This window comes from Gymnoscopelus braueri, assembly GCF_963280865.1.
Source record: "Gymnoscopelus braueri genome assembly, chromosome: 9".
NCBI classification, from domain to species: Eukaryota; Metazoa; Chordata; class Actinopteri; order Myctophiformes; family Myctophidae; genus Gymnoscopelus; species Gymnoscopelus braueri.
Genome location: NC_137610.1, coordinates 13,080,801 through 13,105,772, shown reverse-complemented (window position 1 = coordinate 13,105,772; position 24,972 = coordinate 13,080,801). Strand labels below are relative to the sequence as shown.

Below are 24,972 nucleotides of genomic sequence, written 5' to 3'. Positions count from 1 at the left end.
ACAGGTACAAAGCCTCATGTAAGCCCGACCCCTTGGGTCTGGCAATAAATCAAATCATTACAATGCATAGCTGTCCCACTTTGTGATGTCCCACATACACATTACCTGAGCTCACCTGCCTATTACTCATATGGAAGGGTGTAAATTGTTTTAGTTCATATTCCTTCATATACTATTTTAAACTAATTGAAGACAAGCGTAATCACATCTCAACATCATGTTTGCATCATCTCAACAAACAAATGTGTAATGACAGTATTGTGACTGTGTGTCACATCAGTATGGTTATGGTCACGAATGAAAGAAATGTTCACCTGGCTGCTACCTAGCCTGGTAACCCCCCTCCCCCCTCCGCGGAATTCTCATTTGTATTTTGATTTAATACAAATGAGATTTCCGGAGGGGGGGGGGGGGGGTTACCAGACTAGCTGCTACCATGGTCACAATTAATATTGTCATACGTTACATGGATGATTCATTGGTTCATTGAGGCAAACTATTTGTGTCATTTAAAAATATGTTACTTTATGACATGTAGAGGCCGTACTTATTCAGTCTGGAGCTACCAGTTTAACCAGTTTATCAACATTGACAGTAAGTTTCTAACCCAGCAGGCTTGCACAGATTTACTGTCTGAACTCAAATGACAGCATAACTTTACAGGAAGGAGCTCATGATGGCAGCAAGGGTTTCGCTCTCTGAGGAGGACCTGCTGTGTCGTATATGCGGTGAGGTTTTTAGCATCCCTGTTCAACTGAAATGTGGTCATAACTTTTGCAAAGTTTGTCTACAGAAGCTCTGGGCATGGAAAGGATGTCGAGAATGCCCTGTGTGTCGCACAATGTCCACCTCTGAGAGGCCTCCTATCAACTTGGCACTAAAGATAGCAGCAGAGTCTTTTAAAGAGCAAAGGATGACATGTGAGAATACAGAAGAATTCTGCATTCATCACAACGAAAAGCTGCAGCTTTTCTGTCAGAAGGATGAAGAGCCTATCTGTCTTATTTGTAAGACATCAAAGCAGCATAAAATACATGAATGCTGCCCAGTAGCGGAGGCAGCCGTGGAGAAAAAGGTACAGTAACAAGTGTATCTAAGAATCACAACTAGTGCTGCACAATTAATTGAAAAAAGATCGTGATCTCGATTCAGACACCTATGCAATCTCGATTTTAAATTATGACGATTTCTTTTTCAATAAAAAAAAAAAAAAAAAAGTTTGCTTAATATTTTTATATTTACAAGAGAATTGTGTGAGAATCGTGTGAGAATTGTGATCTCAATTCTTATGGAGGAAAATCGTGATTCACATCGTGCAGCACTAATCACAACGGTGATTGGGAATCATACACCATAACAGAGGAAAACCATACAGTATAAGAGCATTAACTGGTTAGTAATGTGAATCTGAACGGTAAAGAGGCATTGTTCAAGGTTTCATTGTTATCAATAATACTACTATTGTTTCTGCAATCTACATTTTAGAAAGAAGTATCTGCCAATCTGGAAACCCTGAAGAAACAGCTAAAAGTATTCAACAAGACAAAAGAGCAATGGGGGGAAACCAAAACATATTTAAAGGTAAATGTCATGATATTTATTATTATACAATGTTGTAGTTATATTTAACAACACGTAAATACAAATACCAACCGTTTGGTCTCCCTACAATTATAGACACAAACAGATGAAAATGAGAACGCAATAAAGAAGGAATTTGGGAAGTTACACCAGTTTCTTTGGGAGGAAGAGGAGGCCACATTGATCAAGCTAAGACAAGAAGAAGAAAAGAAAATCAGAGTGATGTTTGTGAAGTTGGAGAGCATTGAAAATACGATCAAAAACCTCTCTGAGATAATCAGTGATGTAGAGCGAGCCATCAGATCAAAGGACATTCCTTTCTTGCAGGTAGCTACGCCTACGTTATACTTCCTTGTAACTGATAACTGATTAACATCAGATTAGAGACTGTATAGAAACTGTACACATATACCGATATGTACAATTCTTTGAACTGCTTCCATTCCTCTCCCCTCACTGTAGGACTACAAGAACACAAAAAGCAGGTATGTATAAGCAAGGTCTGGCCCTGAAAGATGACTTAAGTTGAACTGACAGGACCATCAAGAGGCCACGGTTTATTATTTTGATACAAGATAGGTCCAATGTAATATGTTGTCATTGGGTTCTAGATGATTCAATTTACAAGCATGGTTTATATGAGAGATGATTGAAGAAGCTACTTCGGTATAACCAACTACTTACTAAAGCCAATTTTATCAGTCCAAATGATAACAATTATTTTCTCTTTACCTTCCAGGGCCAAATACAAGTTTGCTAATCCAGAGTGTATTCGGGACATTTTAATAGATTCTGCTAAACATATGGGGACACTTAAATTTAGGACATGGAGGAAGATGATTGAAGTTATAGAGTGTGCTGGTAAGTAACAAGACCATTCATTCTAGCATTAAGCCTGGTCATGATGATGTCCCTCACCGGAAATGACTGATTTTTCAAACTAACCATGCATGCCATAATGGCCTTAAAGATGCAATATCAGTATCAGACCGATATAAAAATATCGGCTTTACGCCAATATTTTATTTTATAATATTTTTGAATGCGACTCTGAAAAGGCCTTTTAAGATGATGACGGCTGCAGATTCAATCTGTGTTTTCAGGATAAGCTTTCAAAAGTAAAACACAAATTTAGTTTGAACTGTAGGCCTAATAAATCAGGTAATAAGAATGCAGTTTTCTTAGAAGTCTGCATCTGCACCCAGAATCACAGTGTAGAACATGTGTAAGCTAAACCCTACTGGAAACTGGTATTGCAATATTGTAATCGGTCGATTTGACCATGCCTTTAATCGGTAATCGGATATCGGCCAAAATATCACAATATCGTCCATCCCATTATATCGTCACTGTCGGATAGAAAGCATGTATCTCCATATTTCATATATATATATATATATATATATATATATATATATATATATATATATATATATATATATATATATATATATATATATATATATATATATATATATATATATATATATATATATATATATATATATATATATATTTAAAGTGGTTTATTCTGTCTGTGGAATTTAACCAATGAAAAATATTAACAAGAGCTTGTGACTTGGATTCATTGGAACACCGGGTTTATTTTCTCCATTTCCTGAAAAGTAACAGTATACAGCAACAATATACAGTAGGCTATATTGACTGAAGTGTACTTGATCAATAAAACTCAAATGTATTTCCAACCCCCTGTACTGTATGCTTCTAGTTCCCATCACTCTGGACCCAAACACAGCCCAGTCCAATCTGAAATTCTCAGAGGAACTGACCAGTGTGTGGTACGGCAGTAAGCAGCTCCTCCCGGACAACCATGAACGATGCAGCAGCCGCATCGCCGTGCTGGGAGCGAATGGCTTCGTTTCTGGAAAGCACAGCTGGACAGTGGAGGTGGGACAAGGAAAAGATTGGTACATTGGCGTGGCCACAGAGTCCATCAAAAGAAAGACTACCATCTTCCTGAACCCAGCGGAGGGCTTCTGGGTCATTGGCCTGTGTAATGGGGACACGTACTGGGCTCAGACCACACCTCGCACCAAGCTAGTGGTGAAAAAGAAGCCCCAGAGAATCACTGTGAAGCTGGACTATGACAAGGGGAAGGTGGTGTTCATCAATGCTACCGATTCAACAACAATGTATACATTCAAAGACAGATTCACTGAGAGAGTGTTCCCTTACTTTTCTCCCGGTATGTACGACGATGGGAAAATCTCCAGCCCACTGAGAATTTGTCCAATGTCAGTATCTATAGATGTAAAGGAGACCAAGATAGCCATCTGGCAGAAACAAGTGTAGTTCTTTTGAGGCGAGAGATACGATTCTAACCAATGACTATTACAAAACATATGATTTTGTAAGTTGCGGTATATATGGTATTCAGGCAAATCTTTATTTATAGGTTTTAACCAACTGTAAAGTTAGCTTTAATTCTGAACATTATTTCTTCACGTCTTATTACATTGTACACAATAATCATTAAAAACCTTAATTTTCTTCGTCTTTGTTTTTAGTTTTTCTCTGAGTGGCCATATCTTTCAGTTTTGAGTCCAGCTTTCTTTGCAGATACTTCTTCTTGTTGGGGTCCATAGACTTGTCTGTCTTTCCACTACCAGCATAGAGAACACCTTCTTTGCTTATCCTCATCCGAGCATGAGTCTTGGCTTTGTCTCCACAGCCATGGACCTGAAAGTGATAAAAGTTTGATTTTATGAGCATACACAACAACCATAAAAAATGAATAATATACTTGTTATGAAGTGATTTGTAATAAAGCCCATCACATGGCTGAAATGGTATTTGCATTATTATTCGCATTTATTACATCCTACTTGGAAGGGCAGGTAGACCATTCATCGTGTCACACAAAACTATACTATATTTACTATTTCCTGTGATTGCCTAAACTTATTTTATTTTGATTTCCATCCGAAATTGAACACTTTCTTCATTAGGTATGGTTCTCAGATGCACTTACCTCTGGTATGTGGTGACTTAGGCAATATTGCCTATTGCAAAATTTGCAAAGTTGGCCAAGCATAAGCACAGATGCTTTACATTTGCCAAAACTGCACACACTCTCTGCCTTCACCACAGCATTTATGAGCGTGTCAAAGTCGTCATCCACAGTGGCGGCAGCGGCAATATCGCAGGCACCTGCTTTGGTGCGGTTCTTTCCTGAGAGAAAAAAATAATAGATCTGTTTACTACCTGACAATGCCTTTAGCACAGACATGTAACAAAAAATCAAGTACAATCCAGTAAATCCAGTAGTGCCAAATGCTACCTTTAGCCGGCTTGGTTTTCTTCGAAGATTGGGCCGTGTGAATGCTGATGTTACCCTGTTGCTTCTTTTGCTTGGCATTTTCTTCCCGTTTCTGTTGCTCCCTTCTCATTCGCTCCAAATGTAAACTTTTCAAGTCTAGTTGAGCTTGACAGGATGGCCCGCCTTGGGGCTCTGGGACAATTTTCTCAATTTCCTGGACGACTCCAGTTGGCTCCTCAGTTAGTTCGGACTGCAGCGGTCTAGAGACAGTGATGCATCTGTCCTTCCCCTCTCCTCTGCTTTCATGCCTGACACCCAGCTCTTCTGAGATCTGGTGGACCAGAAGGCGATCGTGGGAGTTGAGGCATGATGGGAATTGTAGTTCAGTGCGGTTTAGGTCATTCAGAAAGGTTTCAACCTGCTCCCTGATCTCTGTGTATTTGCTCTTCGCTTGCTCATCACTGAGTGGCGGAATGGAGGACTTTGTGTGCTTATTAAAGCCAGCATTATCAGATTTACTCTTGGTACCAGTAGATTTTATTGGTCCTGGCTCTACTTTGCCCACATTGTGATCTTTGACCTTTGGTTTGGTAGACAAGGAGCTGTTTGCATCAGTGTTAGCCTTGGTCTCTTTGTGGTTCCGGGTATAATTTTGTGGTACGATGTCACGGAGGTACTCGAAGGCGGTTCGGACCTCTCCGCACTCAGTCATGTGGCTGATCAGAGACTTCAGGAAGGCATGGCTCTGAACGGTCTGCGAGTCACACACCACAGCAAGATGACGCCTGGCACGGGTAACAGCCACGTTTAGCCTTCTGTCCTCAGAAAGAAAGCCAACTTCACCTAAATAAAACAATGTACATTAAGTACACACTTATCAATGTAGTCTATGATACATACAATACACAGGTTAAGAGGCTTTGTGTCAAAAGGTTACCTTTTCGGTTAGAGCGAACTAATGACAGTACCACAGCCTCTTTCTCTCTGCCCTGAAAGCCATCAACAGACTTGATCTCCAGCTCCGGGTGTCTCGCAGAAAGCCTCTGACGCAGAAGGTGAACCTTTACAGAGATCACAACTCATAAGTCTGGGAGTCTAGGAGACATTCTTCAATCAAATCCCATACTCTCTCAACTGCCCACAGGGGTTTAGCTTGGCAGGTCAGTACTTTAATCATTTACAGAATACAACTTTTTTAGTTTGTATGTGTGTGTGTATTTTTTTTAAATGTTTACAACTTGGTTTTAAAACATGTATACCAATGCAGATAAATAAAGTTACATAACCACTTATCAAGAACAATTGTAAAAAAAACAACAACATAGTAATCATATATTCATAGTTGATGGCAAAATCAATGCCTTACCTGTAAATTGTATGGTGCAATAACAGCTATGTCTTTAGCTTTTATTCCAGCTTCTATCAATGCCTTTATGTGAAGCTCAACAATGTCTACTTCACCTGGGGGGGACAAAACAAAACTGTTTGCATTTGACACCCAAGCCCTGAATAATCATACAATGCAAACAGACAAGGACTAACCTTGATTGCCTTTAGATTGCTCATCAGCATTCTCCATCTCACTCAGCCCACAGCCAGCTGTATCGATGAGAAGAAGAGGCGTACTAGTCTCCTCCACACAGGCCACTCCTGGAAGATCTCTATTTGGGGGAAACACCATTAGATATGCATGCGTTCTTGGTAAACTTGAATGAATTCTTGAATTTAAATATTCTAATTATGTAAGAACTCCATCTAACTTTAACAAGTGACTCTCCACAGAGCTGTGGGCAGTCAGTCTTCCCTGGTACATCTCTTTGGAGGCCCACTCCATAATGGCGCTGTTCATGCGATACTGTACTGTTAGCATGCGGACCACCGGATCCCCATACTTGTGAATGAGCCTCTCCATCAGGCTGACAGATAAGCCTTTTGATGCAGCCCTACAGGACACATGAGACACGAGAGCAAATAGTAAGCTCAAGCATTAATGTACAAAAAAAGTAAGTAAGTAAGTTCCAAATGTTTCAATGCATAAGCAGAAAAATAGGAGATGAAAAACTGTCTTAAAAGTAGAACAATCTACATTGTTCATTTGAGTGGGGAAAAAAAAATACTTTTGTGATTTGATTGTTGGTGGTAGTTGCTTGTAGTCTCCTGCCAAGATGCACTTGCGTGCTTTAAGCAAGGCGATCCAGCAGCTGCTCTCCAGGGCCTGAGCGCACTCATCTATCACCACCCAGTCAAAATGGTCAGCTGGCAGGAACTTCAGAGGACCACTACTAGCACCTGGGAAAACACAGTAGACAAGTGGCTGCTGATTGCCTTTCATCCCGCCTGCTGTGTTTGAGTGGCACTAGCCAGACTGGAGTCCAATACTGACCTGTGTTGGTGGATAACACCACGTCGGCGCTTTTCAGGATCTGGGTGATGGCTGTTGTCTCCCTGGTTCTCAGCTCTTTTCGCAGCTCATTTAACTCTCGTTTGAAGCTGGACCGGTCGCCTTTGTCGCGCACCTTCTTCATTCCCATCTTGAGAAAAGAATAAGCGGCATGCTTTACAAACATGTTCAAAACATTTCACCTGCAAGTGGTGACAGTCTTGCATTCACATACTTACAAGAGCTTTATCAATGTCTTTGCGGATGTCAGCGATGATATCTGTGTTGTCACTGTGGGCGAGGACAGCGTCTAGGGAGTGTTTCAGTATAGACTCCTGTAGTCTGGCGGGATGACCTAGTCTCAGGACCTTGGCTTTGCAACGAGCTAACCTCTCTACCAGATTATCCACAGCCACATTGGATCCGGCACAGCACAGAACCTACACAAACAGAGTTATTTAAACTATTACAACCGGATTGAGATGTCAAAAGCAACAGGATAGAAATGGGTTAGCAGTAGCTCAGTGTGTAACAATGTAACAATTGTGACAAATTATTCAGGGTATCTATCTGTACTTCTATGAGGGCTCTATGCCAATACTGTAAATGCAGCCATTACTTTCAACTCCAATATACCTTTAGACCTTGCTTGATTGCTTGGAGGATAATCTCAACTACTGTGGTAGTCTTCCCAGTGCCTGGCGGGCCATGAATCACAGCCACTTCCCTCTGCGACAGAGCAAAGGACACAGCTTCTCTCTGGGACTCATCCAGCTCCAAGTTAAAAAAAGATACACCTGAAAAGCATGACAGCGACAATAACAATAAATACGTCAAACATTGCGTACTTAAAATGGAGAGTGCCATAACTTTTGCCATTTTGAGCCCCAACCTGTGTATACACTGTAGATCCACATAAATTGACATAAATATATTTATAAATATATTTGTATTGAGATGCTAACTCCTTCTTCTGGGGTCTACATGTATCATCATGTGCTGCTGCAACAATGCAGTTTCCCCTCAGGGATAGATAAACGTTTCCAATATGAGCTGGTTTGTAAAAGCTTACTTGACAGTGAATGAGAGCTAGGTTCTGAGTACCCAAACAGAACACCGATAAGACCGGCGGCTGGCCCACTGCTGTATCCATTCAAAGCATCCAAGGCTCTGCAAAAAGACATCATGGTGAAAACAACACATGCTTGCTTCATGGGTGAATTTTGTGGGTGCATTTTGTCTGAATGTTACATGACAAATACCACTCACTGTTTCATTCGTTTGTAGGTGACATCGTTTGCCAACTTCAAGAGGTTGTAGAGGGAGTCCGAGTCGACACTGAATCCATCCTGAGAGTCTTCCAATGCCACCGTTATAGATGCTTGGCTGACCCTGGTCACTACCCCTGTGCCAAGCTGCGAGGCAGCACTGCATCCACTGCATCCACTTGGGTCATATAAGCCAACAATGTCCCCTGTAACAAAAGCCGGAATATTTGTATTATTACTAGGCTTAATGTGTGAGCATCTATGTCTATACAGATCATACATTTTTCTCAACTGTTCTCACCGGGTCCAAAACTGTTACTGGGAAGAAGTGACGGGCCGACATGTTTCCTTGGTTCTAGAACGACAAGTGTCCGACCATACAGGCCTGTACGCTGACTTCCTAGCTGTAGTTTCAGAAGACATACTCCTTTGCTCTGAAGATCCTTAAGAGAGATGTTCTCCTGCCATAACCTGTGGAAAGACAACCCAGAAAACACTTTTCACTGATGTTTATCAATCCCTAGCTTTGGCTTTTACTTTCGGATCATAGATATGCAAATGTCAGAATAGATAAAATACATCTAAGATAGTATTGATCCAAGGCTAATCAATCCCCAGACTCTCCTGGGGGAACAAAACTGTGGTTAGGGGAAGTACATCTTCATTGTAAAGCATGTAGCCACTATCTTTCTTTATTATAAAGAGGAAAATATCAAAAGTTAAAACCTTAATTTTGTCTGTTTCATCAATGCAATATGATGGGCCTAGTTAACATACCTGGTCTCCTCTATTTCAGCCTCTCTCTCCTCCTGCAGAAGCTCAAGTGTCTTGGACACAAACTGTTCAATTTCCATTACTCACTAAAAAGGAGCAATGCATTAGCCAACAGTACACCAGGGATATGTCAGTCAGTTCATTGAAGCTAACCTTATAGCACATAAGCAAGCATACTGACAGCAGACAGTGGTGGGAAAAGTACTCAATTTTTTAACTTAAGTATAAGTATCAATACTGGAATGTAGAAATACTCTGTTACAAGTAAAAGTCCGGAATTCAAAATTGACTTGAGTAAAAGTACAAAAGTATTGGTATCAAATTGTATTTAAAGTATGAAACTAAAGAACTCATTATGCAGAATGTCCCATATCACAAGTTTTCCAATGTATAAAATATATTTTGAAAATAGCCCATTTATGAGTTCACAAAATTGTGTGCTTGTAGACGGCTATTTTCAAATGGCCGATGTGAAGTGTTTAATGTATGTTTTGTAATAATAATCAAAATCTACAAAAAAGTAACAACTAAAGTTTTCAAATAATTTGTAATGGAGTAAAAAGTACAATATTTGCCTCTGAGATGTAGTGGAGTAAGTACTGAAAATTGGAAATACTCCAGTAAAGTAAAAATAACTCTTATAAAAATTGTACTTACGGTACTTGAGTAAATATACTTAGATACTTTACACCACTGAACTATTTTTGTCCTTCTTTCTTTGGTCTTGTTACACTCGGGGTATTATAATGTTATGGCGTGCATGCAGACTGTTATGTTACAGCCTGGTATAAACAAATACACTCGCTAGCACCACATACATGTTACAGTGTTAGCTGTAGAATACAACTCTCGTAGACGTATTTATGATTCTGACGTTTTCAATCTACGAGAGTTGTAGGGTTCACGCCCCATGGACACAGGGACTTTCTGCACTATGCCCCGTAGACACTCCAAACATGTACAGATTGAAAATAAAGGTGCTTACCCACAAGCCCCAAATGTTAATTGTCTCTACGCGGTAGTAGTTTAATGTAATAATCCATATCTTTCAATAAAGAAGTGTTTTAATGCCGTCTGTGGCCGAACACCATTTTTTCACCCTCGTTTACTTCCTGTTTACATTTAGTGTAATTCCGGGTTTCACCGGATGCGCCCCGTCACTACCGCCCATTGGGAACTTCCGACAGAATCGGCCACAGACGGCATTAAAACACTTCTTTATTGAAAGATATGGATTATTAAACTAATACCGCGTAGAGACAGTTAACATCTGGAGCTTGTGGGTAAGCACCTTTGTTTTCAATTTGTACATGTTTGGAGTGTCTACGGGGCATAGTGCAGAAAGTCCCTGCCTCCATGGGGCGTGAACCCTACAACTCTCGTAGATTGAAAACGTCAGAATCATAAATACGTCTACGAGTTGTATTCTACAGCTAGCGTGCATGCAGACTGTTATGTTACAGCCTGGTATAAACAAATAAACTCGCTAGCACCACATACATGTTAAGTGTTATAGTTAGAACACTGTCAAGTCAATGACACTCACGTATATCCTGATAGGAGATCAAAACATCAGGGTAAAACAACAACAATAATGTAGAGATCAGCTCTAAACGTGCTGGTGATTCATTTGTGATTAAAATGACACTTAGCTAAAAATGTCTTCTTCTAATAATATCCGGCGGCTACTAGCGTGGATTTGGTGTGTAGAAAAAACAGTACCGCCACCTACCGATACTTCCTATGTAGTGAACCGCATAACGCAGGTTTTGCGAGGACCTTTATTTTGAAAAAAAAACCAGACCACACTTCCGGTTTTGCTACGAGGTGGAATTCCATCCCATAGCCCAGGGAGGGAGCCGGGCGATCTCGCTGTGATTGGCTAAATCGTTCTATGGTGACGGCTGGTTTATATATATAAAAAATAATAATATATTTTTAGTCTTCAAATTATCATTATTTACAACGTTTCCACTAACTGTTTCACCTACACAGGATCAGACTCGTACTATGATCTGTACTGCGGCAACCTCTGCCATTAAAGTTGTTGGCCATGGAGCAGGCTTGTTATCCTATAATAAAATTGCCTAGTATTACAAATGTGTTCACAAAATCAAACTGTACGTGTATGCGTGTGTATTGTGTGCACTACGTGTCATAATTGTGTTCACGGCACCCCTAGCCAATCACAACGCTCTCGTCCCCTCGGACTATGGGCTCTCATAGACTCCACCATGCTCAAACGAAACCAGTATCTGTCCTGTATAGTCCACCAGACTGGAGGGGTGTAAAAAGAGCCCCAAATGACTTTAAATGAATGACACAATGAAATGCATCGTTCGGTGGTCAGCTGGCTGCAAAGCGAGGTTTTGTATGTATTATAATAATTCCAGTGAGTTGTTATAGACAGGTTGATCCTGTGTTATGCTCTGCAGTCTCTATAATAAGTTATCTGCCCCATCTCATGTCATCTCATTCAGGAAGGAAGTACCTGTCCTGCACTGATCACAGACACAGAGCACCACCCCGACCTGAATGAACACGTCGGCTGATCATATTATATTATCACTTCATACGACTCCTGTTCAGCTGAATGGAAATGAGAATAACGTTGATCCTGCTGCACACCATCTCGTCGTGCTGGCTGGTTGGTGGCACGCTTTCAAAGACAGACGCCAAGAAGGCAGCACACAAGACTGTGGAGGCTGAGGTGAGTGGACTGGAGTGAACTTGTTGTATTGTTGTGGCCCCCATAATGTATGTGTGAGCAGTGTTTGTATTGTTGTTTTTGCTGCCATGCTGTGCAAGTCCTTGCAGTCTCATGTCATCTGATTTTGCAGTGGTGTAAAGTAACTAAAGTAACATTTACTAACACTTTTACTTCTACCCCACTACATCTCAGAGGCAAATATTGTACTTTTACTCCACTACAATTATTTGAAAACTTAAGTCACTACAGTAGTTACTTTGCAGATATAAAATCTATATATAAATTATAAAACATACATTAACCACTTCAGCAGGTATTATACATACTATTAGAAAATAGACGATCTACAAGCTCACAATGTGTGAGCTTGTAGATCTGTTATTTTCAAACATTTTAGTACCTTTTTACTTTTGGTACTTTAAGTATATTTTGATGCCAATATTTTTCTGCTTTTACTCAAGTGACATTTTGAACACAGGCCTTTTGCTTGCAACAGAGTATTTTTATATTGTGGTATTGCTACTTTTACTTAAGTAAAATATCTGAGTACTTCTTCCACCACAGTGATTTTGAGAGCTGCAGAAAGTGACCTTCATGAGGACCAGATCTCACTTGATATCACCGTACCTGTACCACAGCTATTGTAAATGCCATGGATGTCTGTCACTCTTGCTAATATGTCTTTTAATCTCATCTGTATCAATAGGCATCACCCGCAGAGTTACCAGTGTTGGAAAGAGGCCTTGTTGTGTCAGACCCACAATGGAAGGACATTGTGAAAGAGGAAAAGAGATATTGTTCTCATGTTAAACGGACATTCCAAGGACCTGTGCTCGGATACATCACACCAGTACGTATGAAACCAAGTCAAAGGATACACAGCATTGTGTATCATACACAATGCTGTCATATCATACATCGTACATAAAGGATCACTAATATGTACGTGGACATAATTGTGTTATAACTAGTGCTGAGCAATATATCCAGTTGTCCAGTTAAATGATAGATGTGTTATCCATAATAACAATATAAGGGAACATAAGTTGCCAACATCATCTCTATTCATTCTCTCATTTGCTTTCACCTTTAACCTTCATTAATCAGAAGTCTTCAGTAGATTAAGACATACAGTATGAAGGCACACAGCTGCATAATATATAATTAGCAACATGAAACAAATATCATGTGTCTTTTAACTTAAAAGACACATGATATTTGTTAATTAGTTCAAAAGACTTTCAGTCAAGGACCTTCTTCAGGGAAATGCCTGAAGAAGGTGCTCGGCCAAAATGTTTCATACCACAATGTTACCAATAATAAACCACAATAATACAATAATACCTACACTGTGTTCCAATCATATCTTTATTGCGCAACTGCAAATACTGTAGTGTGTGTGTGTCTCTGATTCTTAAATTCCTTTTGTTTATTAAAAAAAAAGTTTGGCATGTGTAATCTTTCATCTACCAGACATTTGGCAGGTGAGCTACAAAGTTGATTTCGGACCCTGTTGACTTAAATACAGTGATAAATACAGTATTGTTCTAATGCACAATATTGCATTTGTGTCTCTGTCGTATCCTGCCACCCCACCCCACAGTGGAATTCCCACGGCTATGATGTAGCCAAGGTATTTGGTTCGAAACTGACTTCAGTCTCTCCAGTGTGGCTTCAGCTCCGTCGACGGGGACCTGAAAGCTTTGATGTCACCGGCCTCCATGACCATGACCCAGGTAAAAAAGATCACTTCACTTGACCCTATTGTTCAGACAGCAGATATTAATTGTATTTATAAAGACTTTGCCTTAAAGGAGAATTTTGGACTAAGGTTTTCTTACCTTTTCTATGATATTCTATTTCTGACGATATCTTAGGATGAATGGTACAGTAGAACATTTTCATAACTCCATCTCAGGTCCGCCACAGCTTAAAACGTGCGCGGATAGGCCTTGCGTTAGATCACATATTTTAATAGCTTTTTTTTTTTTTTTTTTGTGAGATCTGACGTTCATAGTGACAGAACACTGTCAAAAAAAGAGAAAAAAAAAACAACAGAAGTCTCGCTAGACGAGATTGAAATCTCGAGATTTCAATCTCGTCTAGCGAGACTTCTGTTTTTTTTGGGGGGTTTCATAGTGTTCTGTCACTATGAACGTCAGATCTCACAACAAAAAAAAAGAAAAAAAGCTATTAAAATATGCGATCTAGCGCAAGGCCTATCCGCGCACGTTTTAAGCTGTGGCGGACCCTGTAAGGAGTTATGACATTTTTCTACTGTACCATTCATCCTAAGATATCATAACGTCATAGAAAATGTAAGAAAACCTTAGTCCAAAATTCTCCTTTAAGCCTGATTTATACATCGTCATACGATGGTGTTCTGCGTAAAAAATAGCCGATCTACTTGGAAATTGGCTATTTTCAGTGCACAACACTGTCGTACAACGGAACATAGATTGGGCATTGTCCCCTTAGTAAAGTGTTAGGGATTGTGTTCTCTACTTTTCAGGCTGGGTCAAATCTGTCCGGAAGTCGAATAGAAAAATCAAGATAGGTGAGTAGATCATCTTTGTCCTCTATACCCACTACTAGCTTGCTCAGCTCTGCTTGTTTGGAACAGAGCTAGCATTTTATGATCACTCTGAGTCATTTTAAGCCAAGTGCTCCATGTGTCTCGCTTTCAGTGCCTCGACTGCTATTTGATGGCTGGTCTTACCAGGATTACATGAGTGTACTGGATAGCGAGGATGAAATTGAAGAGCTGGGGAGTGAGCTAGTGGATGTCGCAAAGGTAATTTAAAAAATACACAACTGGGGGGGCAAACCCTTTCCGCACCAACAACTTATTTTGTCAACAGATAGGAGTGATTACAATACCCTGGCTGCCACACAATGCTGCAGGCTGGGTAATGAATTGAAGTGGCAAAATGAGGTGCCAGATAAAGCTACTGTGTATATTACACTGCAGCCGTAGCAATATTCCTTAAATACAATGATTTCATGCTGTTGTATGACTTTGCAGACAGAAGGCTTTGATGGTTTTACTTTGGAGCTGTGGAGCCAGCTGGGAGGAAACAAAAGAAAGTGAGTTACTTTATTGCTTTTCCCTGAATGGATAACACTAAATTTCCCTGTCTTCCAGGGTCAGTTGCAAATAAGCAAGTGCTGTTTATCTTTTTTCATGCAGGGAGCTCGTCCACATGGTGAAACACATTTGTGAAGCTCTGAAGGCAAAAAGATATGACTGTGTGCTTGTCATTCCACCTGCTGTGACAAGGTGAATATAATGGGGTTTCTTTTTTATTCTGTTTAAATGCCACAAAATGAATCAATGACTGATGTGCTGATTTGGAAGCATTTCTGATCCGAATATCTCTCCAACCAGCTCAGGGCAACCGGGCATGTTTGGCAGGGAAGAGTTTGAACAGTTGGCTCCAGTAGTGGATGGGTTCAGTCTTATGACCTATGACTACTCCAATGCTGGGAGGTGAGGCTCTTACAGACAAATGTCATTCAACCGTTCAAACTGGATACTAGGCCTGTCCCCGACTAAGGATTTGTATAGTCGAATCTGATTGGCGACTAATTGCCAATAGTCGACTGGCAGTCGACTAATGCAAAAAAACTACAAAAAAACGTTTTTTGTGCATGATTTGACTGAGATTGGCAGTCGAATCAGTCTGATTCGACTGCCTATCTCTCAGTCAAATCATGCAAAAAATATGCAATAGAGGAACATTCCATTTGGGCTGTAGGGGTGCTTAGTGTCTGATTTAACATATACTATTGGTTTCTCCCAATAAATCATGATGTATATAATCATATATGTATATGCAAACTATTAGTTAATTAATATAAAAAATCACACCCTGTGTGAAGTGGGCGGTGTATTCCTAGCTAACTACAATACTGAAAGGAGTCAACCAATGATGATCAATCATATACAAAGTAAAAATGAATACATTTATTGAAACACTCTTTATGATGGACAAAACCATAACTTGAAAAAAACCAACTTATGGTTTTTTTCAAGTTATGGTTGCTTATATAGGGCTATGCACATGTGTCATGTGACACTGGCCAATCACAGTCCTGAATAGATTGTGATTGGCCAATCACAGCGCAGGATAATTGTACAAATTTCCTGGGCCCAGATCACAGCGCAGGAAAATGTACATTTTTCCAGATCTCACTTATAGGGGCGGTTTCACCGCCCAGAAACTATTTTTTTAATATATATTTTTTATAATTCAAGAGATTGGCAGTCGACTCAGACACCCCTCGACTAATTAGTCGACTATTCGACTACTAGAGGTCAGGCCTGATACAATAGTATTTCTTTAGGTACAGAGATGTAAAAGAATGACTACTTAAATGGGATTCTATTCATACTTACAGTACAAAGTGGTAGAAGCTGCTCACTCTCTGTCTTTGTTCCCAGTAGACCAGGCCCAAGCTCACCTCTGCCTTGGGTAAGAGACTGTGTGCTCCAGTTGTCACCCAATATTCAATGGAGACAAAAGATCCTGATTGGACTTAACTTGTATGGGTTGGACTTCTCCAACCAAGGTGCTGAACCAATCCTGGGGACTAGGTAAGGATTGTGTAATTACAGTTGGAAAATGGAAGAAGCCATGAATTCTACCAAACCATCTGCAACAACTATGTTTGGTGGCCGAGTTTCCTCCATATTTGACGCGTTAATTTCCTTAAGTAGCACTTCTTTCACAGTGCCAGTTCAGCACAGTAGTTTGCACTGACTGCAATAACTGCTATAGCTGCTATAACCCAGAGGGAAGATGCCACTTAAGTATGCAACTATGCACTGATTGGTCAGCTGCCATATAACCCCTCACCCTCACGTTACTTTTATCACTCTCCACCCAGACTGGGATATACATATATACAGTATATGCACATGCACGCACTCACACACGCACACGCACATACACATATATGTTACAGTGCATGTGGAAAATCGTCCGGATTGAGAAAGGAGCACTTGTTTTCCCAACTTGTGTCGCAAAAACAAGCGCTCCTTTCTCGATCTGACTGACTTACCCCAGACGCCCGACATCACAGGCTGGCCACATTAAGTCCAAGATCAACATGGAATCCATGCTGTTCCCATGTTGATCCTGAGATACACATGATTCAATATTTTTTTTTTACTGCTGTTGCAAACAATACCCCTTGGGGACATTCTTTACCTTACCTTGCTATAGAAGGTCTAAATTAAATGTGACAATATTGATTTTGCAGTTTTGTCTATTAATTAATGTCATTTCTTAAGATGTATTTACACTTTAAGGTAGGGTAAGTTTTTTACGGTTAAAGCACTATATTGTGATTGTATGCGACTGCACAGAACTAAACTAAAATAAGTCGCGAGAGGCGATGAGATGGGCCAGATCTATTGTGTGACGCGCTACAAACAAAATGAGATTCACTGGATCCAAACGATGCGTTTTAAGGGGTTTATTAAAGCAACAAAAAAGAACGTAATTAAAGGTGCTTGAACTCATAGCAAGGCGATCACAGTAATCAAAACAATAAAGCAAAATAAAGTATAAAGCGGTCAACAAAAAGTAGGCTCCCAAACACCCCCTCTCTCTCTCTGTCTGTCACTCAGCAGGTAGTCAGGTGGTGCTTTTGAGGTAACCAGGTATCCTCCCCTATGCCCGTCACTCACTCATCCACTCACACACACCAGTGACAGGGCATTGACCAAATATATAACTAACAATAACCAAACATAATCATAATACCAATAAACCAATTCATGGCTCCTACACGCCAGCCCCTAATTATTAGGTTATGACTTAATAATTACATCAAAAATGCATAATAGGAGAACATGAAATAAATAACAGTAATCAGAGTACCAAACTTTTTTCTTTTTCACATAAGGCAGAATCTTCTTTCAGCAGATCGCGAAACGAGTCATTGTTCGTAACGCCAGATGTTCCCGCGCAAATAGTCATTTTCAGAGTAAACACTCTCGTCGCAAAGTCAAAGGGTCAAAAGTCAAAAAATTGTCAAAAGGTCAAAATCCAAGCAATAATTGTAATCCAAGAAATAATTGTAATCCATCTTCAACCGGAATCCTACAGGTCATGACATTGTCAAAGCATTAGTCCTCTTCGACCTCCTGGATCAAGCAGCTCTTGGTTATTGGGCGATCCAGGCAGCTGTTCTTTGTTATTTTCCATTTCCATCAGTGGGCAAAGTAGGTGGATGTGACTATCCTCCTTCACATTTTTGCCTTTGTGTGGCCTGGAGAAGTCCTCTGGAATCCTCTTCAGTTGTCTGAACGTCCTGATTTCCAGTTCTGCCTTCTCAAGCTCCTCCACTGACAGGCAACTTGAAACGGTTTTCCTCTTCAAGGTTTCCATGTCCTTTTCCATTGAACAGCTCTTTTTGTCCACAGCCAAGTCAGACTGGTTGATTTTCACTTGCCTCCTCCTCTCACAAAGAGACAAGATCCAGGTCTTAAACCTCGAGATCCAAGATACAGACTTTATCAGACGGGTCCAAGAGTCCAAGTAATGGATCATGTGAATCACTGCAGCAACCTCCTCTCCGGCCTGTACAGCGTTGACTGCAACAGATGTCTTGACCTCCGGGTCATTTGATGGTAGTTGATGAGCATCATCAGAATTGACAGGCCACTCACTCTCAGGTGATTTTATGACCAGTTCCCTGTCTTCTCTTGACATGCCAGTTTGTTCATCAGCACTGCATTCGGGGAAATCTGTCTTAAACTGCTGTTCATCCAAGTTCACAACAGACACCCTATTCACTAATAACTCTGGCTGCTGACATTCTATTGCATCATCGCTGCCTCCATTTAGCGGTCCGTTCACAGTCCAGCCCAGCATCGTCCTGATGGCATAAGGACCATTATTTAGACTGCTAATGACTTGCAGTGGTTCTAAAGCCTCAGGAACATTTGTCCCTATCAACAGCTCAATGTCAGCATCAATCTCAGGCAGATGAATATGAGTGAAATGAGGCCATCTCTGAAGATCCTTCTGTCTGGGAATGTTCCCTTTATGGACAGGCATGCACACCTGTGTGTAAGCCTTGGGCAGTTTACAGAAGCGCTTCTCATTCAAGCCAGCGACTTCCAGTCCTGGTACAATGTGACTAGAAACTACTTTCTCTTGGCCCATTGTCCTCAAGAGAATATGTGCCTTCCTCCCTGTAAGGTCCAGTTTGTGCATTAGAGCTTCAGTACAGAATACTGCAGAGCTTCCTGGGTCCAAGAAAGCATAGGTGGTAACAATCTTGCTCCCCTTATTGGACTTAACCTGTACTGGAACAATAGGCAGTTTACAGTTATTGTCACCAGCCCCAGTAAGGCCACTCGATACTACTGTGCCATCCACTGATATCCCTGACCTCCTCTCAGCTTGGTCAGACTCTTTGTCCCATTCTTTTGAAGTGATGTGAAGTACAGTTGGATGTTTGAGACCACATTTTTCACAGGTAATCCGTTTTCTGCAAACTTTGCTTATGTGTCCAATACACAAACAGCCAAAACAGACACGGTTCTCTCTCAAGAAGCCTATCTTCTCTTTATGAGGTCTTTTCCCCAGCTGGGGGCACATATCCAACATGTGTCCTTCTCCACAGTAAAGACATGTTTCCATTGTTCCTTGAACATGTTCCTTCTCTTCCACTCCAAGCTGATTCATAGGTTTTACAGGGGTCACAGTAGTGGCGTAGCTAGTTCCTTTCATTCCGGAACAAGGTTGTGGAGTGTACTTGCTCACACTTTTAGTTGTGGTTAGTGATGGAACATCCTGTATGTTTCCAAATACTGGGTCAGATAATATTTTCACTTGTTTCCCAATGAAATCAGTGATGTCCATGAATGTAGCTCTTCGTCTGCGCCTTTCCTGTAGTTCACAGGCTATATTTCTCCACTTGTCTCTGTATTTGTATGGCAACTTCCTAATAATGGTCAGCATATTTGCAGGCATGTCCAGCTCATGTAAATATTGCACCTCTTCCATGGCATTACAGCAGCCTCTAAGAAAGAGGCTGTACTCTTGAAGAGCTTTCACATCTTCAGTTTTAATGGGTTGCCATGAAAGAGCCTTGTCCATGTATGCAGATGCTATTTTCTGCTCGTTTCCAAACTCCTCTCTCAATAGAGCCTTAGCTTTAGCATACCCTCTTGCAGGGTCCAGGTGCTGGCAGCTCCTAACAAGTTCCCTGGGGAGACCATTTGTCTGCTGCTCCAGGTAATATAGACGGTCACTGTAATTTTGAGTATTATTTTCCACTCCATTCTCAAAAGCCCTCATAAAAGCATGATATTTTAATGGATCCCCATCATAGATCGGTACCTCTCTCTTTGGCAAAGATGAGATGCATTGCTGCTGTATTAACAGTGTGGTTATTTCATTTTGTTTCCTCATAATACCTAGCATGTCATTTTGACCATTATTTGCATTTTCATTTCCAGAATTAACATTGTCAGAATTAACATTTGCATTTCCATGATGAGTAGTAGTTACATTTGAGACGTGCTGCATTGATGTGTTTTCGTGATTGCTTGGAAGTGGGCGTGGCTTAGGTCCAGAGTGCATAACTGACAGAGGCTGTGATTGTGAATGAAATGAATGAATGAACTGAGAGGTGTTTTTGTCCTTAGGCTTTGTTCCTGTGTCCACATGATTTTGTGACATTCTTGGTGTAAATGGATTGGCATTAGCACTGAGGGTTTGTGCTTTTCCTTGCGTTTTTTCCACATAAGAATTCATTCCATCTGCATGTCTTGTTTTAGAGGATCTCCCACTTATGACACTTTGAGATTTTAACACATTTAATTTGGCCATTTGTGCTGCCACGTCCGCATCCAACTGCATCTGCTCCTTTCTTTTGCGCAGTATTTCCTTCTCAGCTTCAAGTTCATGATTCAGTTGCTCCTTTCTTTTACGCAACATTTCCTCCTCAGCCTCAAGTTCATGTCTGTCCTTTAACAGGGTCTGTTTGATCTGTAAGGCTGCCAAGTCAGCTTTAGCCCTCAGACATGCAGAAGACAGTTTTGAAGCAGTAGAATTTTGCGTTCTTGATTTTCTTCCCACATTTGAAATACTGTCGTTTGGCTGTACATCATCTTGAAGTTCATGTGTCATGGTTATTGATTCAACTTGCATTATTGCGTCAGGTTTATCCGCTGTGAGAATGGCCACCTGTTCATTCAGTAGGCCTACAACATTTTCAACTTCCAACTGTGAACTCATTTCAACAGGAACAAATTGAGTTTGCGCACCACTGTCAGACACATGTCCTGTTTCCTTTAATTCATTCAACCAATTTTCCACTTCACCTTTAAATAAATTGCTGTATTTTGAAATGCTGGAAAACCATTCGTTTTGTCTTTCCTTTTCCTCTTCCTCTTCGGGTAATATAGACAATAACCCATTATGAGACATTATGGCATTTGCATTATGCTCATTCAAAGTCACCAGTAGAGATTCCACTCGCAAAACATTTCCCCTTTTTTCCATTAAGGACTTTATTTGCGGTATGAGTGCTTTCATCTTATTGACAGACACTGAACGTTCCCGTTCAAGCTTTTCAATTTTATTCAGCATGGCCTTTGCCGTGAGTGTGATTTCTCTTTTCCCACGTTCCATTTCAGATTGAGAACTGGTAACCTCCTCAGTATTTAAATCACTCATTTTTCCTTTTAATTTTCCTTCTCAATTAATTGTGCCATTTAACACATCCACATTCCACAGATTGAAAGGAAACTTATCCAGAAAACATATACGGTATGTATTCAATTCATACATCAGCAGCGCAACAGCATTTTTAAATAGACGGAGCAGCGGATTTAAAGGGCCAGCGGAGAATCCTTTATTGACAGCGCAGCACGGAGGCTCCTTATTATCATTCAGTTAGCTTTGTCAACTCAACCTGTGATCAGGCATTCCATCGTCCCCAATGGACTAAAGAATATGCGAACTGCATTCCTTCCTTTAGTATACAGCCCGCAATCGTACCTGACTTTGAGGTTGACTTTGACCGTGACTCACGAAATGTTTGTTGTCCTCCGTCTGTGTCTCCGACCGTCTTTAATTCATGTCCACTTGATCCGATCTTGTTTGATGCTATCAACATTACCGTTTTTTGTTGACAATGTATGCGACTGCACAGAACTAAACTAAAATAAGTCGCGAGAGGCGATGAGATGGGCCAGATCTATTGTGTGACGCGCTACAAACAAAATGAGATTCACTGGATCCAAACGATGCGTTTTAAGGGGTTTATTAAAGCAACAAAAAAGAACGTAATTAAAGGTGCTTGAACTCATAGCAAGGCGATCACAGTAACCAAAACAATAAAGCAAAATAAAGTATAAAGCGGTCAACAAAAAGTAGGCTCCCAAACACCCCCTCTCTCTCTCTGTCTGTCACTCAGCAGGTAGTCAGGTGGTGCTTTTGAGGTAACCAGGTATCCTCCCCTATGCCCGTCACTCACTCATCCACTCACACACACCAGTGACAGGGCATTGACCAAATATATAACTAACAATAACCAAACATAATCATAATACCAATAAACCAATTCATGGCTCCTACAGTGATATTAATCATTGCTAAAGAGTGTTTGTTCTCCGTCTCTCCAGCTCTTTAATACATAGAAAATACATTTTCTAAATTTCAGTCAATCGGGAGAGAACCCGTTTATCAGGTTCAATTTCACACTGTTCCAGTTCTAACTTAGTCTGCTCATTTCTTTGTGTCATCACTTCCTGTATCTTGTGTGAGTTCTCTCTTCTGATTGGATCAAATTGGTATCCCTACCTGAAAATGCATTCTGCTCACTAAAGAGCTGGAGAGACATGGAGACTCCTGTTAATGAATAAACAGTATATAGAGCTATTTAACACTTATTTTAACAAAATAAAATCACCTACCCTACGTTTAATTAATGTAGAAACACTTCATAATGTCATAAAAAATTATTAAAATGATAATTTTATATGTTTACATGTCCATGCCAGTTCACATCCCATCCAAACAATTTAGTGAATGTGATAAATAAATACCACGGTTCATTTGGAATGGCCGAAAACCATGAATTAACCACTTAAACCCTATATACTTCATTGACCGGGGTCCCCCAGGGATCTATACTTGTCCCTTATCTTTTTTCCCTCCACTATCTACTCTAAATCTCTTCGCCGAAAATAGCTGATCTACAAGCTCCCAACACACCGCGACTCGTTGGTCACCTATTATGACATGTCTCGAGTTTGAGTTGTTAAAGTAATACTAGGTAACTTTTTCAACAAAACTAAAGTTAAATTGTATATCTTTTGTGAGTGGCAAATGTTTCACAACACCCACTCCATGAATTTCGCCCCCGAAAGCCTTTTCTATTATATTTTCTATTGAAACGGTGGTTAGGTTAGCCATTCCCGCAAAAATGACGTCATCCGGCCGGAAAACGGAAACGGAAATGCACCGGTTTCCTGTTTGGCCAGGAACTACCGCGCTAATAACAAAAAGGAATCTCACGCTGTTTTTAAGAGATTGTAGGATTTGAAGATCGAAAAACAAAGAAAACACAGCTCACGGTAACTAAAGCTCCACTGGCTAAGAGAAACGATCCACAGATAGTATAAAACAATTAAAAGAACGCTTTTTGAAACGCTTCCGTCTTCCGGTGAAAACAAATGGAATTCTGGGTAACGCAGGAATAAACGAACGGCCTGCAGTGACGGTAATGACCAGCAGAGTCTGCTAAAAATCGGGTCCACAAAGGTTTTTTGTGGACCTGCATTGTATTACTTTAAATATGCAACACTGTTGCCGAGTAAAATCAAGAGGCATGTCATTACCGAATCTCATAGAATGCTATTATGCCGCACAACCTAAATCTGTGGTTTGAAAATTCTATAAATAACTGATGAAAACAAAATAAATAAAAGGTAGAGCAGTTTTAAGAATTAGGCTAACGTATCTTTCTTTTTATTACTCTCCTGTCTTATTTCCTGCAGGTACATTGAAATTTTGCGAGAGCTGAGGCCAAAACTTCTCTGGGATGAATACAGTGGAGAGCACTATTTCTCTTACAAGAGGTGGAGATAACATAATGATTTTTTGGAATAACAAATGATGGGTGACGCACCCTTTTGGCATAACTTGACCAAATTTGTTGCTTTGCTTTATTTCTAGGAATAATGGAGTCAAGCATGTCGTGTACTTCCCAACTCTTAAGGTGAAGCTCTTATATTTCATTTTAGCTTTGCGCATGAACACATTTACTCAATAAATAACATATGAAATGTGTAATAACATTAAACAACCCCCATTTGATCACTAGTTGCCAGTTATATACATTTTGACTGTGCACTAAGAGTTTCCTATTTCTTTTCAGTCTATCTACCTACGGATGTCATTAGCCACAGAACTGGGCACAGGAATATCCATGTGGGAATTAGGACAAGGGCTGGACTATTTCTACGATCTTCTATGAAAAGGCCAAATGACTAGTTTATGACTACCATGGACCTTCAAAACACCAGCATGTGGGTTTCCAAATGTCTGATTATTTTTTTTCAATCATGGTGTACCAAAAATGCCAGTGCTGTTTGCAGTGATTTTTTTCTTCTTTTGAGTTACTCAGCTGAACTCTGGACCAACCATTGACTGAGCTTAGTTAATACTCAATCTGCACTGCTGCTGCCCCAGAGGATGTCAAAGCAGCGGTTTGAGGAATCATGTTGTCGATATAAACCAGGGACATGTTACTTTGAAAAATAGTTTTATTCCCTTTTCATGGACACGAGTCACAATTCAAAACATATCATTTTGTGAAGAAACAAAAACCCAACTTGCAGTACACTGAGATGGCAGTAGCAGATTTCCCTTTTACAAAGTATGTGCATGACCAAGATAATTATTAAAAACCGTTGAGCCAAATCAATGTTTTGTTATCAGGCGTTCAC

General features: G+C 40.3%; 3 protein-coding genes across 5 annotated transcripts; 2 read left to right on the top strand and 1 right to left on the bottom strand.

Annotated features, from left to right (window-relative positions):
- The first annotated feature begins 614 nt into the window (after window positions 1-614).
- Window positions 615-4,092, top strand: LOC308091739 (zinc-binding protein A33-like). The gene is made up of 6 exons (XM_080437449.1): window positions 615-1,075; window positions 1,486-1,581; window positions 1,678-1,908; window positions 2,044-2,066; window positions 2,321-2,442; window positions 3,311-4,092. Exons 1-6 carry the CDS (start codon window positions 674-676, stop codon window positions 3,892-3,894), a joined length of 1,458 nt encoding a protein of 485 aa, XP_080293575.1. The 5' UTR covers window positions 615-673; the 3' UTR covers window positions 3,895-4,092.
- On the bottom strand, window positions 4,084-10,942 carry ighmbp2 (immunoglobulin mu DNA binding protein 2; the record flags this gene model as incomplete). Its single annotated transcript, XM_080437447.1, has 16 exons — window positions 10,830-10,942; window positions 9,287-9,369; window positions 8,811-8,980; window positions 8,511-8,715; window positions 8,314-8,411; window positions 7,878-8,038; window positions 7,481-7,681; window positions 7,245-7,392; window positions 6,979-7,150; window positions 6,622-6,804; window positions 6,404-6,522; window positions 6,228-6,322; window positions 5,799-5,922; window positions 4,883-5,704; window positions 4,574-4,773; window positions 4,084-4,281 (listed from the first exon to the last, which is right to left on the bottom strand). The coding sequence occupies exons 2-16, from the start codon at window positions 9,361-9,363 to the stop codon at window positions 4,084-4,086; spliced, it is 2,973 nt and encodes a 990-aa protein (XP_080293573.1). The 5' UTR covers window positions 9,364-9,369; window positions 10,830-10,942.
- Window positions 10,943-11,520: 578 nt separating this feature from the next.
- Window positions 11,521-24,946, top strand: chid1 (chitinase domain containing 1). 3 transcript variants are annotated; one of them, XM_080438300.1, is made up of 13 exons: window positions 11,521-11,649; window positions 11,764-11,993; window positions 12,700-12,843; window positions 13,597-13,729; window positions 14,506-14,550; window positions 14,681-14,787; window positions 15,019-15,080; window positions 15,184-15,273; window positions 15,382-15,483; window positions 16,438-16,590; window positions 24,022-24,102; window positions 24,200-24,242; window positions 24,402-24,946. In XM_080438300.1, the coding sequence occupies exons 2-13, from the start codon at window positions 11,877-11,879 to the stop codon at window positions 24,498-24,500; spliced, it is 1,176 nt and encodes a 391-aa protein (XP_080294426.1). In that variant the 5' UTR covers window positions 11,521-11,649; window positions 11,764-11,876; the 3' UTR covers window positions 24,501-24,946. The 3 variants fall into 3 exon arrangements, with proteins under 3 accessions (XP_080294426.1, XP_080294427.1, XP_080294428.1); XM_080438301.1 differs by having other exon boundaries at window positions 11,535-11,654; XM_080438302.1 differs by having other exon boundaries at window positions 11,537-11,993; window positions 16,441-16,590.
- Window positions 24,947-24,972: the final 26 nt, after the last annotated feature.

Bases quoted from the DNA above. Each gene is read 5' to 3' on its own strand.
- LOC308091739 (XM_080437449.1), top strand. From the start codon at position 674: ATGATGGCAGCAAGGGTTTCGCTCTCTGAGGAGGACCTGCTGTGTCGT. The intron at 1,076-1,485 runs GTACAGTAACAA...TCTACATTTTAG, and splicing joins AGGCAGCCGTGGAGAAAAAG to AAAGAAGTATCTGCCAATCT. The intron at 1,582-1,677 runs GTAAATGTCATG...CTACAATTATAG, and splicing joins AAACCAAAACATATTTAAAG to ACACAAACAGATGAAAATGA.
- chid1 (XM_080438300.1), top strand. From the start codon at position 11,877: ATGGAAATGAGAATAACGTTGATCCTGCTGCACACCATCTCGTCGTGC. The intron at 14,551-14,680 runs GTGAGTAGATCA...TCTCGCTTTCAG, and splicing joins GAATAGAAAAATCAAGATAG to TGCCTCGACTGCTATTTGAT. The intron at 15,274-15,381 runs GTGAATATAATG...CTCTCCAACCAG, and splicing joins ATTCCACCTGCTGTGACAAG to CTCAGGGCAACCGGGCATGT.